Source organism: Trichomycterus rosablanca, chromosome 13 (assembly GCF_030014385.1).
Source record: "Trichomycterus rosablanca isolate fTriRos1 chromosome 13, fTriRos1.hap1, whole genome shotgun sequence".
Lineage (NCBI taxonomy): Eukaryota > Metazoa > Chordata > Actinopteri > Siluriformes > Trichomycteridae > Trichomycterus > Trichomycterus rosablanca.
Genome location: NC_086000.1, coordinates 16,676,371 through 16,691,173, shown reverse-complemented (window position 1 = coordinate 16,691,173; position 14,803 = coordinate 16,676,371). Strand labels below are relative to the sequence as shown.

The following is a 14,803-nucleotide window of genomic DNA, read 5'->3' as shown; positions in this document are numbered from 1 at the left end:
TCCTTAAAGATTTATGTAGGCTTATAAGAATCCAATAAAACGGGCATTAGGAAAACCTCGTAATGTACACTCGCTGTTATCTAGAGCACAGCACACCAGTGACCTTGGGTAACCCTGTGCACTTTTATTGACATGTAATAGCTTTGATTGGTGAAGGTGCTGCAGTCAGAGCCATTGCTGAGGGTATTTTCTATTTACAGACTCACCTGTTGTGCAGAAAGGTCATATGTGCCCTGTCCTCCTCTTTATTCCTGCGTTTGAGTTCACATTTAATGTGCCCTAAATAATGAATTGCATGTAATATTCATGAATACTGCCAAGCTAGGGTTGACTTAATAAAAACCACTACATATACACACACACACACACTATATAAAACTATTTCCACCCAATATCTTGACAGTAGGCTTCTAATCAAGGTGAGTTGTCTCTGTAGTATTGATTTGTGCGTGACTGGCCATTGCCACTGTAAGCGAGAAGTGATGAAAAGCATGGCTGTTGGCAGATTTGCTGAGATTAGAGTGAGTGCGCTGGGACATGGGGACAAGGGTGTAAAACACTACACACTCAGCCAGCCAGTAGAATAAGGAGCGACGGTGTCGTGGTGATTTGGCCTTGTGGTTGAAATTGTTTAATTTGATCTATTTTACAGTACTGTGACTATTTTCAAGGGGGAAAAAAGCTTTACATTTAAGACTGATGCATCTCTGTGCCTCCTTTTAGATCAGAGCTCCTCTTCTTTTGGGCCCTCAGTTAAGTTTGGATCGTGTCTTTCCATGGATGGCCGGAGACACGAGAACGGTCAGAGTTGGCATGACGGATGCAGGGAGTGCTACTGCCACGACGGTCGAGAAATGTGCGCCCTTATTTCCTGTCCGGTGCCCAACTGTGACAACCCCAGCATCCGCCCTAATCAATGTTGTCCCACTTGCCCAGGTTAGTTATTTCACATTTTCACTTTTGTTATTTTATGTCTAGGCTTCTAATTTACATTTGATATATAAAAACTTAATTCTGGCATATGTAAGTGTTTGTACATCCTGTCAGCTTTAAAGTGTAATAACCATTAAAGGGCAAACTAAAGCACAACTTTTTAAACCTTAAAGTCAACTTTCAAAACACTCTTTTGAGCAACTGACTGAGGATTTAAAAACAATCAAGCAGCTGATTTGAAAAGAGCTTAAAGAAAAAGTAACAGTGGAAAACAATTTCCACTGTCTATATTATTTATGACTAACAGACAAACTAGAAAAAGATGGTACTGCTAGTATGCTAGATTAAAAGGCAAAATAAAACCCCTAAACAAAAGACCTGCAGGAAATCTTGGCTGACACATTAATGGCTGTTTGCTCACAAATTATTTGCATCAGTTCATCAGGAAACAGCTAATGACAAATGTTAGTGTATAAAGTTTGCAAAACTAAATCTAGATAAAAGAGTGCTATGAATTGGTGAAGTAAACATGAACCTCTTAGGCCACAATCCCCAAAACTATGTTTAGAGAACAATAAAGCATCATTTGATGAAAGAATAACTTTCCAACTTCCAACTAAGCATGAGGGTAGGGTGGATCTGTTATGAAAGTCTGACATCTACAACTGGAAAACAATTATAAATATAGCCGATAATCCACATCAAACTACTTTATGACCCAGTAATAGCTCTGTATTAGAAGCACTGGAAGAAAGTCTCTTTACATAAGTTTTTTTTCTATGCCATATTTAATGTCATAGTATTACATTATGCTGGGCAATGAGTTCAGTGGTTAAGGTGCTGGACTAGTCATCAAAACATTGCTGGTTCAAGCCCTACAACCACCAAGCAGCCAATGTTGGGCCCTTGAGCACAGCTCTTAACCCTATTGCTTGCGTTGTATTCAGTCACATTTATTGTAAGCTGCTTTGGATAAAAGCATCTGCTAAATGCAGTACATATAAATATATATGGAATCTTCAAAATGTTTTCACACATATTTTGGTTGGAAACTGAGGGCAGGAGGAGTAGTAATTGGTCGTGTTAGAAACAGAGCTTATAGTTCGGATTTAGCACCATCTGATTTCCACCTTCAGCTTTAAAGAGAAGAAGATTTTCATGTGGTGATGTGAAAGCAGCGGTGCAATAGTGGCTACACGCTCAACCAAAAACATATGTGCTGATCGCATTGAAATGGCAGGACACTGTGAAAAATGCATTGCAAAGGAAGGGTACTATATAGAAGAGAGATGTTATTTGTTTTTGAAATTCTTAGAGTTTAAAAAGTGTGCAGCAGGATATTCTGCTAGCACACCAGTGCCGAGATTCAGAACTCCTCGGTTCGAAACTCAGCGTTGCCACCGGTTGGCTGGGTGCCATCTGGCGGGAATAATAGGCAGTGCCTGCAGCAGATACTAATTGGCCATCATATCTGCAGGGAGGGGGCCGGACTATGTGTTGGTGGGATCTTTATACTGCTGTGTAAGGACCCTGATTGGCGGAAGAGACGCCTGTGCAGAGTGCAGGCGCGAGAAGAGGAGGGCTGTGCACATGTCGGAAGAGGCTCGGATGCAATCGGGTATCCCTCAGCAGCTGATAACAAAATGAGTGTGCTAAATCGGGAGGAAAAATGGGGAGTAAAAAGTGCAGAAACGTTTTGAAGAACCCTCGTAAAAATATCAGCCCTATAAATGCACAGTGGCATGACAATGCTCAGAGCAAGAAAGGCAGAATTCTGTAATAATGCCCATGCATTTGAAATGGGACCTCCAAAAAGTTCAGTCAAATGTACACATACTTTTAGCCAGACAGTTCATACGAATAGAACCCTTTTTTTATACTTTAAATCAACCTTCAATGTGGATCAAAACATTTTGATTGTCTGGAAAAAAATTACCAAAGAATTATGCCAAATTATGCTCTTGTCCGTTCTCTAGATGAGTCAGGTTCTCATAGGCCAGAGCTGAGCGAGACATCGGTGTGTCTGGCCCCCGGTGGAGAGTACTTTGTGGAAGGAGAGACGTGGAACATAGACTCCTGCACACAGTGTACCTGCCACAGTGGCCGTGTGCTCTGCGAGACTGAGGTGTGCCCGCCACTGCTCTGTCAGAGTCCCATCAGAACCCAGGACTCCTGTTGCCCACACTGCCCAGGTAAGACCGACTATAAGCTTTTGTTCTGCTCCTGCTCTTTTTTTATTATTAAAGCTACCAGGATGTTCTACTTTATTTATATTTAAGACTACAGGTCTGTAGAAATGGATACTTGACTATGCCATTACACTTCCTGTTCTGCTAAACACCTTTTAGCGATTTGTTAGAGCACTACCAAGGCTACAACAATTGTAGGGAAGTTCCACTTGTGTTAAAATGACGCCAACCAAGCGTTGTAGAGCGGTCATTTTTCTAGAACATCTTGACAGGTGGTGCAGTGCCACGACAAGACATGTACGAAACATGGTCCGTTTCCAAGAAAACTATGTCCTGAAGAAAAGTTTGAAATAGATGATTGTGCATAATGTATAAGCCGAGCGAGGCTGCTTATGAATAGTTCATGCAGGAAGAGGTACATGACAGGCTTACTGAGTGCCGGAGATGGTTCCGTATAATGCAGCGATAATACAGCAGCTTGTTTGAGTCTCATTTCCAGCAGGCTGGCCACTCTGTACAACATCTTTTCTCATGCTGAGATAAGCCCGCAGTCTCCAGCTGGAACAGAAGAATAAGGATGCTCTGTAAGGCCGATACGCTCACAAAGGGCCCATGAATATTGATGAGCCTGAGGCATGAAGCAGGTGGAGCGTGAGGAAGCTGAAGGATGAAGGGTCATGCCTTTGTTTTGGAAATATGCTCACATTCACACCTGCTCTAATAACCTTTAAACTTTCCGCTTCACTATTATTACACTGTCATTTGGGTGACAAGCGATAAGGCAAAGGAAGCTTATGGAAAACCAACATGATAATCCAACCTGGAGATCAAATTTTATTCTAAAGCAGCAGTACTGTATAGTGGAAAAATTATGTTTGTCATTATAGGAACAACAGTCTGGGGATCAATTTTCCACCTCACTAAGCAAAAAAAGTGTATACTAGACTAGTGTATTAAAGTGCATTTCCTACACTGTTTGCACTAAAACCACCTTCTAGTTTATACTGCAGCACTGATTTCCAGAATCTGGGTTCTAATCTTGTTTGATATGGGCATAGTGAAATGGTGCTCTAACATTGCACACAACTATAAGGCCCTACCTAGTTCACAGTTTTACATTTACTGGTTAATTTGATATATTTGATATGAGGCGGTCCTAACAATCTTTCAGCAATTGGTCAGTCAAAATGTCAAGGTGTTTGTTTGTTTATTAGGATTTTAACGTCATGTTTTACACTTTGGTTACATTCGTGACAGGAACGGTAGTTACTCATTACACAAGATTCATCACTTCACAGTTATATCGAACACAGTCTTGGACAATTTAGTGTCTCCAATTCACCTCACTTGCATGTCTTTGGACTGTGGGAGGAAACCCACGCGGACACGGGGAGAACATGCAAACTCCACACAGAAAGGACCCGGATCGCCCCACCTGGGGATCGAACCCAGGACCTTCTTGCTGTGAGGCGACAGTGCTACCCACTTAGCCACCATGCCACCCTAAAATGTCAAGGTGTAAAGCAGCTAAAAACATTATAAGGGTAACTAAGTTTGGAAAACTCCCAACCATTGCTGTGCGCGAGGGGGGGTGTCAAAACATGGACAAGTATGTCTTTGAGACGGATGTTTTTGGTTTACATTCAACTGTAAAATTAAGCGCATTTTATACTACTTTTAATTAATTACTTTTATATATTATATTTATATTATTATTTATAATTTATAATATACTACTTTTATAATTACAATCACAGCTAAAACATCATATGTTTCCTGGAACTGTTCAATCACGTAGTAGTAGATCTAAAAGGAAGGAAAAATATGGAAGAATGTTCACAGCTTATTTTTGTAGTCTTAGCCTGGAGCATAATGAACTTTAAGAAGGCTTAAAGCAGTTTCAATCCTAATGCAATTAAAATTGACCAATTGCAACGCTGCATAGCATAGCTGATCAATGAAATGATTTCAGCTACTACACAGTTAATGCAGAAGTGCCATCTTTAGAACTGTACTGGCTGAGATTTAATACAGTATTACCCACAGTTATTCAAAATTATTCAATAAAAATATAACAGCCTGAATGCTAAATGTGCTAGTGATGGTAGTAACAGAGGTTGAGTTATGATATCTAAATTAGCTAACATTTACTCAAACCACAGAGCAAATCTAAGAAATTCACATTGTTCCTGTAGGAGATTAGTCATAATGCTGGCAGAACCAGAAGTTAGGCATAAGTAAATTTGACTGAACTTAAATAGCAGAGCATTTACAGCTACACCCAGCATCAGCCTGATTACACATTTACATTCATGGCATTTTGTAGACACGTATCTAAAGTGACTTACAATTGACAAAAACATTAAAAGCAATTGCACCTTGCTTAGGTGCCCAACAGTGGCAGCTTGGCTGTGATTGGTCATAAAGAGCAACCTTCTGATTTCTAGGACTGTATCTCAATCGCTGAGCTACCACTGCTCACATAAACCAGTCTGATTATGGTATGATGGTGATTACATAAGTATTCACCAGTATTTTAAGCTTCATGACTTCTCACCAATCACATATAGTATTCCTGGTATTCACATTAGAGGATATAATATAGGAATAACTAAACCGGAATAACATACAGCTACTTCTGCTGTATGTCAATAACAACCATAAATTCAGCATCTTCTGTTTTTTTCTACTGCCGTTACTTTGTGTTAATGCTAGTATTTGGTAGACAGTGAAGCCCCCAAAAGTAGTTTTTATTTTTTTTAGTCAGATGGTGTCACGTCTCCAAGCAGTGCATTTAGCACAGCAAATTACAGCACGTGTGACTTTGGCCTTAAAACAAGGAAAGCAATGTGCATCCTCTGCTTCACTGCACCACTGAGCATTGCCTAGGCTGCTTCCCAAAACACTAATTGATGCCTTCATGATTCCTAACTCCTAAGTACAAAAATCGATTAGTCAGCCATCTTTAAGGACATCTCTTTTCTCTAATTGTGCTCAAAGGAACGAAAAAGCTATATGGCTTCCAGACTGACGATATAGCCTACCTGAGGTGTTTTAAATCCCAACACGTGACATAGTGTATAGTGTAATAGATTCTCAGCCTCCTCCCTCAAATCTGAGCAATTTGCAAGCGGTGCCAGGACCAAATGAGGTGCTTTCAGGTCTATTACTATTTTATGGAAGACTTTATTTCATGGTAATATAACACTTACTAGTCCATTTAAAATAATACCAGTACCATTCAACATAGCTGCTAGCACATGATCATGAAGTGACATTACTTGAAAGCATCATTTTAGTAAGCAGACATCTCATTTCAAATGTTTCCTTGAGGAATATAGTACACAAAATGACTAAATGGTAAATGTATGTGTACTTTAAAGGCTAGTAACATTTTTAGATTTTTAACTTTTAGTTTTTTTTAAAATACTGTTTATATTTCATGATTCAGGATGATTATTACCAAAGCATAATACAGAAACGTGGAGGTTCTTTAATAGCAAATCAGCTCAGTAAAAAGAAGCTTCTTCAGTGAGCACATTTTAAAGGTCACTCAATATATGCATCCTTCTAGCATAACCAAGCAACCTATGGCTCGGCGGATACAGTGGCTGATCCTCCAACAATGATGCTATAAAATCAACTGAGACTCAAACTAAAATATGGCACAAAGTTATTTTTGATTTATGTTCTACACTATGCAAATGATTCACCTAAAGGTCACTAATTTCATGGCATTTTCTCTATGAGAGTAATTGTGTTTACTTTCATTTCAGGGCTGCACAATATAGGCAAGAAATATTTATTTTCATTTGCTCAGTATTAATTAGCATTATAAATGGAATCATTAAGCATTATATCGGAGGTATTTTGCTTTCAGCTATTTACACTATTATCCAAGTTGGTCACCACATGCATCCTGCATTCATTAGTGTTCTATGCACTAATGCCTTTACTATATTAGCAGATATTAAATACTTATGCATTTGCTCTTTGACAAAAGTATGTAGTGGAAAACTATGGGTGTGTCTAAAAACCTAGTGAGCTCTCTACATAGACGCATTTTACATCATCATATGTGCGCTCCCGAGAAGGAGGCTGTCTGAATTCTTAGATACTTTAAAATGCTGCCTACTAATGTGCCTTAATTCGAAGCTATACACTGACTGAATAATGAGGAAGCATCCGATGCTTCCTTAGCAGTGAAGCCAATCCCAGCTTCAGTGTGGCACAACTTCTCACAGAATATTACAAATATGATGGACGAATGCAGAGCAATGAGTTCTTTCCAAATATGAATGACGTAATTGCCATTATAACTGTCTAAATCTGCTTTATGAAGCATGTGTGTACACATGTTAGTGTAGAAGAAATAACTTAGTCTAAAGACTGCTTTTAAATCCAGTATTATGTTTTTAGATGAGCCGCTTACACCCGTGACACCCAGCAACAACAGCATGCCCAGGTACTGCCGCAACGAGGAGGGAGACATCTTTCTGGCCGCCGAGTCCTGGAAGCCCAACGTTTGCTCTAGCTGTGTTTGTGTGGATGGAGTGATTAGCTGCTTCTCCGAGTCTTGCCCTCCGGTCAACTGTGCCCGACCTGTCCTGCGCAAGGGCCAGTGCTGCCCCTACTGTCTAGGTACATTATGGACATTAAACATTGTGATTAACACGGTAGATTAAATAAATTTTGTAAGATTTGTAACTACACCACTGGCAGGCTTCGGGCTGATAGGCAACCAGCATGCAAGCATTTTAAAGTCAGAATTTCTTGTTGCTAGATGCCACACCGAGAGCGGTGTGCCATTTTAACGGAAAGACGTACGTGGACGAGGAGCGCTGGGACATTGACAGCTGCACACACTGCTACTGCCTGCAGGGTCAGACACTGTGCTCGACAGTCAGCTGCCCTGCTCTGCCCTGCCACCAACCAGTCACAGTAGAGGGCAGCTGTTGTCCTCTGTGCCCAGGTAAGCTTCCTCTCACACTGTATTAATGCAGCCTTCAACCTGAAGATTTAACTGAAGAGGCGTGTTTATCTGGACCTGGTTTTAGCCATCACAGTAGTTTTATTTATTTGTGTATTCAGCTTTATTATTATACCAGCTTTAACTCCCATCCAAAAAAACTAAAATTGAATTTCACTTGTTAGATCTAATTAAGCAATGGAACACGAGAGGGAGTGTGGTATCGCGAATAACATCACGGCTGTGATTTGGTCGCAGGCACGAGCCGAAGGCTTTTATACAACAGTTTTTACAAAATAAAGAAAGAAAATCAATCAAAGAAGCCCTGCATTTCATATTGAATATGCTTTAATATTGACAATACCTTCCGCCAAAAAGTAGTTCCACAACGAATGAGTTGCTGCTATGCAACGGTAAAAATTCCCTACCCTGCTTTAACACAGTAGGCTAAAAAAGGCATATACTGTAGTTTAACACTACAAAGTAACACTAGTTTGGAATAAAAATAATAAGCGAATAGGAATAAGCAAAGATGAAAGAAAAAGGAGAAAAAGCTACAAATAAAATTAATTAAGAATTAAAAGATAGAATTTAGGTTGAATGTTATCTGAAAGTGATCCATTTTATCAATTTCTGGATGTGTACGAGCACAAATAGGCCTACAAAACAACCGGCAGCTTGTGTGCATGAAGCTTGTCGTTACTGGCAACGCGTCAGCGGAGTAATACAGTTGTGGTGTGAAAAGGCCGTGTTGTTATCAGAAATATCAGCACGGTTAGAACGCTTCTCAACCAATCAGATTGTAAGGTCGGAACTAATTGTTGTATAACTTCAGTTAGACTTTACTTTTGTATTTTTGTTTAACTGACACACTTTGTAAAAATGTCTTACAAACTTCATGTCTTCAAATCAAGAGGGCAAGCTAAACTTTTTCCACCCACTTACATTCTTTAAAAACTTCATTAGGGATTAGGCAAGCAATCAGTGTGAGTCACGATCTGTTTTAGACTTTGCAAGTGTTTGCTCATGGAGCGGTGATGTGTGTGAACCTTCAGATGTATTTCCATGTCTATATATACCTACATGACATTATCAGAATATATTGATCTTTACCTTTTATTACATTCTTCTTTCATCTCCAGTCAGTTTTCTGTCAGTTTTGACAGGATCATGAACATAAAGGAGAATTGAAAGCTTCAGAAAAATACAAACTATAAATGAGGATTAAATGCTATGAAAGCTGATTCATTAAGACCAGACTTAAAAAGCAGATTTACTTATTAGGATTTTATCATCATGTTTTACACATTTTGGTTACATTCATGACAGAACAGGTAGTTACTGGTTACACAAGATTCATCAGTTTAAGTTTAATGTCACACACAGTCATGGACAATTTAGTATCTCAAATTCACCTCACTTGCATGTCTTTGTATTGTTGGAGGAAACCGGAGCTCCCGGAGGAAACCCACACAGACACGGGGAGAACGTGCAAACTCCACACAGAAAGGACCCAGACCGCTCCCACCTGGGATTCAAACCCAGAACCTTCTTGCTGTGAGGTGACAGTGCTACCCCATGTGTGTTTAAAACAGCGCACAGCAGTTTCATAAATCATATGCGGATCAGTTCGTTAGCTCATAAATCAGTACGTCATGTTGGCGAAAGTTTGAAGCTAAAGTCTCAGAACATAGTGCATAGTAAGTGTCCACTTAAAAATGTAGGGGTGGCCACAGTGGATCTGGTCCACATACCTGGCTTGGCACAGTTTTGATGCCGAATGCCTTTCCTGCCACAACCCTGCTATTTATATATGGGCTTGGGACCAGAACTGAGAGAGCACTGACAAGTGCACTTCCCAGTGGCCTGGCTGTTTCGGCCATCCTTCCCCCCGGACATTAGCCAATTAAGCCGGTGCACATGCTCAACCACTGAGATTTGAAAACAGGATCTTAACATTAGTGGGCCAGCGTACTTTAATGCTGTGGCACCCTGGTACCTTCCACTTAAGGTCAGGAAACTGGTAGAGTACAAAACAATTTCCTTTAAATCTTATGCTAATGTGCTGTGCAACTGGGAAAAAGCTGAACACTATTGTCCTGGTTTAGGTTTTCTACCTGTTCCAACATTTATTTGCACTATGATTTCACTTCAGGATTTTAAGAGACTATTTGGCTCAGAAATGCAGTTGTTTCTTTAGGCCAAAAAATGCATAAAGCTGTATACACATCAGGTACAGTGTTTGCTAGGTAGGATTATATATAATTTAACTGTAGATCAACATGCAAAAGTGTGGCCTGCAGTTGCTATTTCATACAGCTCTGGGTAGAAGGCAGAGAACTGGCATACGTGTGGTGGCCCATGTTGACTTGATGTCCTGCATCAGCATTTGTTATTTAATCATCTCTTCTTTTCCCTCACCATCTCTTTATCCCATTTTTATGGAGTAGTGTTTACTCTAATTGATTGGGGCTTTAGTGAATGTGGACTCATTTGGGTGAATCATTTAAAGACATTCTGAATATGATTGCTCTGGGTCATCAGCAGTGAGATCACTGAAGTAGTGCTTTTAATGGGTTTGCGACCTTGCTGTCCCATCGGCTTTGTAACTTCAAATCTACTTAAATCAATTCATGAAAAGCACTCTCTCCCTCTCTCGCTCCTGGATTCATTCTTTTTTTCTCAGACTTTTTTTTGTTCTTTGGTTCAGCCTGGTCCCAGTTACTCAATACAGAACCTGATTAGCAACATACACCTCAATTGTGATCATTTGTGTTGCATTCAATTACCATGTTATTTAAACACAAGTGTCTTTACAGTCAGTGAACTAAAGACATTACAGCTTTGACAGTACATTTTCAAAATTGCAAATGTTTCTGTTACAGAAATAGTTCCTACAAACATACCCATAGAGAAGACGGACCAACATGGAGATAAACTGAGGCACTGGCCAGCCTGGCCTACACACAGTGAGAACGACATCATGCCTCAATTCAGAGGTTAGTATTTCACAAACGTCTAACTTCCCCTTCTCATAGAGATTGTTCATAACTTTACTGTTCTGAAACTTTAAATAAAAAAAGTACCAAGAAATGACTTTTGGCTGACGAACTGTCAGATATCATAATACTGTGAAGACCGAATCAGGGTAAATTACTGTATATGCAGGTAAATCACTGTTGAATGTGGGTGACCCGAGTCCTCAGAAAACACTGCCGCCATGATACTGTTATAAATATAGCCTCATGGGCTCAGGAATATTTCGGAAAACTGTTATTACTCAACACGGATCGCCACAACAACAGAATTAGAACCTTGATTATGCAGGCAAAAGCAATACATATGACCACAGACTGTTAAGCAGATTTCCACCGAACAATTAGTGTTCTCAGTTCCCAGACATGTAATTAATGTAACCCAGTGGTAAACACCCCTGTCCCAACTGTGTCACAGGCACTAAATTCAAGTTAGTTTACTTACTAAGTACAAACAAGTTAATCAGTGGAACATTTGACATTTTCACTTAAACGTTTACTTGAATGTTAAAAGGACTAAGTTCAAGAGAATTAAATCACAGATCCTTCTTTCTTGCATTTTATAGAATGTCCCAACTTTTCTTTTAATAGGGTTTTTATGGCTACTGTCAACTGTAAATGCAAAAGCAAGATAATGTTTAGTGATAAACATTTCTTATTTACCAGGCTTTGTATTTTGCCCGCATATTTTAATTGTTAATAAATATTAATGTGGGTATTTAAATGAGTGAGTTTAATAATAATAATACAGTAATAAGATAAACTAATAATAATTCTATAATATACTATTCCGTATTGCCTGTTATTGCATGTGTGTCACACAGAACATGGGGTAATGTAGCCTATGTTGCTCATAGGCTTGATGAATGTGCTTGCTTTTAGCTAATGAGTGTTTAATTCCACCAGGTGACTTCGCCAGCCTCCAGATGCCATACCTGGACGGCAAAACACCAGTGCACAGTGAGGATGCCAGCATTCATTGGGCCTGGGTTGCACTGCCCATCCTCATGATGGCACTCACTATAGCAGCTTTACTGCTTGTAAACCAGAAAAAGCAGTGGATCCCTGTGCCTTGCTACCATGCACCCACAAAGGTAAGAGCTTATTATTACAGTGAAGAACATCTAAGCCAAATAGAAGTGTCACAATAATTAGTAGTAAGTCCATTCATAACCTACAGTAATATGCAAAATCTACTGAAGACATATACAAAATTCAATTCCTGATGTATCATTGCCATGTTCAATTCATTACACTGTTTTACATTAAATAAAGCATGAAGCCTTGTTGACATGAAATTCATCAGGGTGGTGGTGTCAATCATTAACCAAACAAAATATGCATCCCTAGCTAATATACTGTAGTTTAGAAGCACAAACTACAGCTCGATGGCACAGAGGCCTAATATGCTAGCTCACCACCACAGCTCCAGCTTGAGCTTAAATGTCAGAATTGCCATCAACCTGGCCAGCCACTTAAGACACAAATAGCGGTGCCTGAAGTTGACTGGGTTTCATGCCACTGCAATGAGCAGATTGCGATCCCCTCTGCTGTCTGGTCAATGTGTCTGCACTAGTGGTGGATGATTCATGAAAGGCATAGCATGACTCCATACTGTACTGCTGTCAGGTGAAAAGTGGTCAGCAGGGGGCATGAGAATTCATGGCACTTCTCAGTCACGGTGGACCAGTTGGGTGGGGCTAATAGCAAGGGAGAGAAATGAGAAAATATGGCAAAATACTATTAAAATGTTTTATTAGGTTACTTACTATAAGCAAGTCCCTAGTGCAGGGGTGGGGAACCTTTTACCCACTCGGGGCCAGATTAATAATTACATATCTGGTCAAGGGCCACAGACTACAATGACGCAACATACAGCCAAATAATATAGGCTTGGAATATATGGGGGCAATGACGTTGCGGCAACACGCAACTGTTATGTGGCAACATAACTCGTATTTGTTATGTCTGTTGTCTCGTCTAAAGTTTAATTAATTGCATAAAGCCCAGACAATAAAATGTAGGAAACATATGGCGGGCCACATTTGATTGAGCGGGGGGGCCGTATACGGCCCACGGGCCGGAGGTTCCCCACCCCTGCCCTAGTGTCTATTACAGCAGGATTATATTGTTTTAGAAAATTTGGCTAGGCTACATGTCTTATGAATTGTAAATACATAATTATTTGTCTTAAGCACTTGATGCGTGTATGAATGCAAAAGCTTACTGTTTTGTTTTTGTGTTTTTACAAAAGCCTACATGTTTGAATAACCAGCTGGTGTATGTGGACTGCCAGAAGGGGACAAAGGTTCAGGTGGACAGCTCCCAGCGCATGTTGCGCATCGCCGACCCCGACTCGCGTTACAGTGGTTACTACAGTATGCAGAAACACAACAACCTAGAGGCAGACAACTTCTATCAGACTGCGTGAGCAAGACAGACCCACATCTAACGAAAGAGACTGGGGTCAGCCACCAAACCTTGAGAGCACATTATCAAAGAACTAGAACTAAAGAGCTATTAAAGCTACAGTGCTGGACAACACACCCAACCAGAGCAAAGAGGCCAGAGTAAAAACATCCTCACAATACCCACATCAACTGAGCGTCACTATGGGACGCACACAGAGAATTAAAGGTCTAGTTAGGACACAGTATCTTTACCAAACCGCTCACTGCAGGAGTGTATTTATTTGGATGGGAGACGCTGAAAGCGTTTCCTGGAATATTTTTGTGCGTTAGAGCTGTGTTAGGGTGAGAATGGTAGTGTGCTTGTAGGTGTGCATGTCTGCACGGTTGGAGGGCAGCAAGATCCAACCTACATATTTGGGGTCAAGGCAGACTGGGGTGTTTTGGTTTATATATCAAGAGTGATATTTTCATGCATTCCTGTTTTTGAACACAAAAAAAATATTTGAAAAGAAACAGACTTGATTGAGTGCTTAGTGTAAATGTCGAACCAAAGCTTCTCTGAGAAGAAAAAGTACAGAGGAGATGCAATCCACAGTCAGGCTCAACTTATTTTAACCAGTTTTAAAGACGAATGGAAGAAAACGGAAAAGCAGCTTAGTGAAAAGTAGTTCTTCCTGTGTAAATGGATGTTAGAGGGTGTTGGACTCCCAAGTAGTACTTCACTTACATGTATAAGCATTTTGTTCCTTTCACAGAACACTCAACAGCTATATTATTTTATGACGGAGGGTAGATTGACCCCCACACACTGAGCATCGATATACATTGTGAGAAAGAATAAACAGTTCTTAATGAGATCAATGTAGTGTAAAAGGTAGTTGGTTTGATGAGTTTGATTTCCAAGTGCTGCTTTTTGCTTTGATTCTGTAAGCCTTGTTTTCCAGGGCTCAAGCTAAAAGTATCTGTTATATTCCTGGTAAACATACATGCAAGGAATCAGAGAATCAAAAGTTTTAGGGGTTTTAAGGCCCCTAAACGCTCTTCAATCATTTCCCTTACTGATTTTATAACTGCTTCCCCCTCTGGAAGCTTTTGCAGTTGAAGCACCTTTCTTTTTAATCCTTGCTTGGGAAAATAAGGTCTGCTTCAAAATTGGCTACACACTTTATAGGAACTTTCGCTGTACATATTAACACTGCAATGAAAAGACATGAGATATTGTGAGTATTTGTGTACGTGTGTATGTGTTAGCATGTATGTACGTGT

The 14,803-nt window shown here is 40.0% G+C and overlaps 1 protein-coding gene across 1 annotated transcript in view; it reads left to right on the top strand.

Annotated features, from left to right (window-relative positions):
* The window catches only part of crim1 (cysteine rich transmembrane BMP regulator 1 (chordin-like)), a 149,652-nt gene extending 135,258 nt beyond the window's left edge, over positions 1-14,394 (top strand). The window contains exons 11-17 of the mRNA XM_063006926.1: positions 724-936; positions 2,910-3,125; positions 7,542-7,763; positions 7,906-8,094; positions 10,977-11,090; positions 12,033-12,220; positions 13,381-14,394. Coding sequence (XP_062862996.1) covers positions 724-936; positions 2,910-3,125; positions 7,542-7,763; positions 7,906-8,094; positions 10,977-11,090; positions 12,033-12,220; positions 13,381-13,557 — 1,319 coding nt within the window. The 3' untranslated portion in view covers positions 13,558-14,394. The remainder of the gene's footprint in view (positions 1-723; positions 937-2,909; positions 3,126-7,541; positions 7,764-7,905; positions 8,095-10,976; positions 11,091-12,032; positions 12,221-13,380) is intronic.
* The last annotated feature ends 409 nt before the right edge of the window (positions 14,395-14,803 follow it).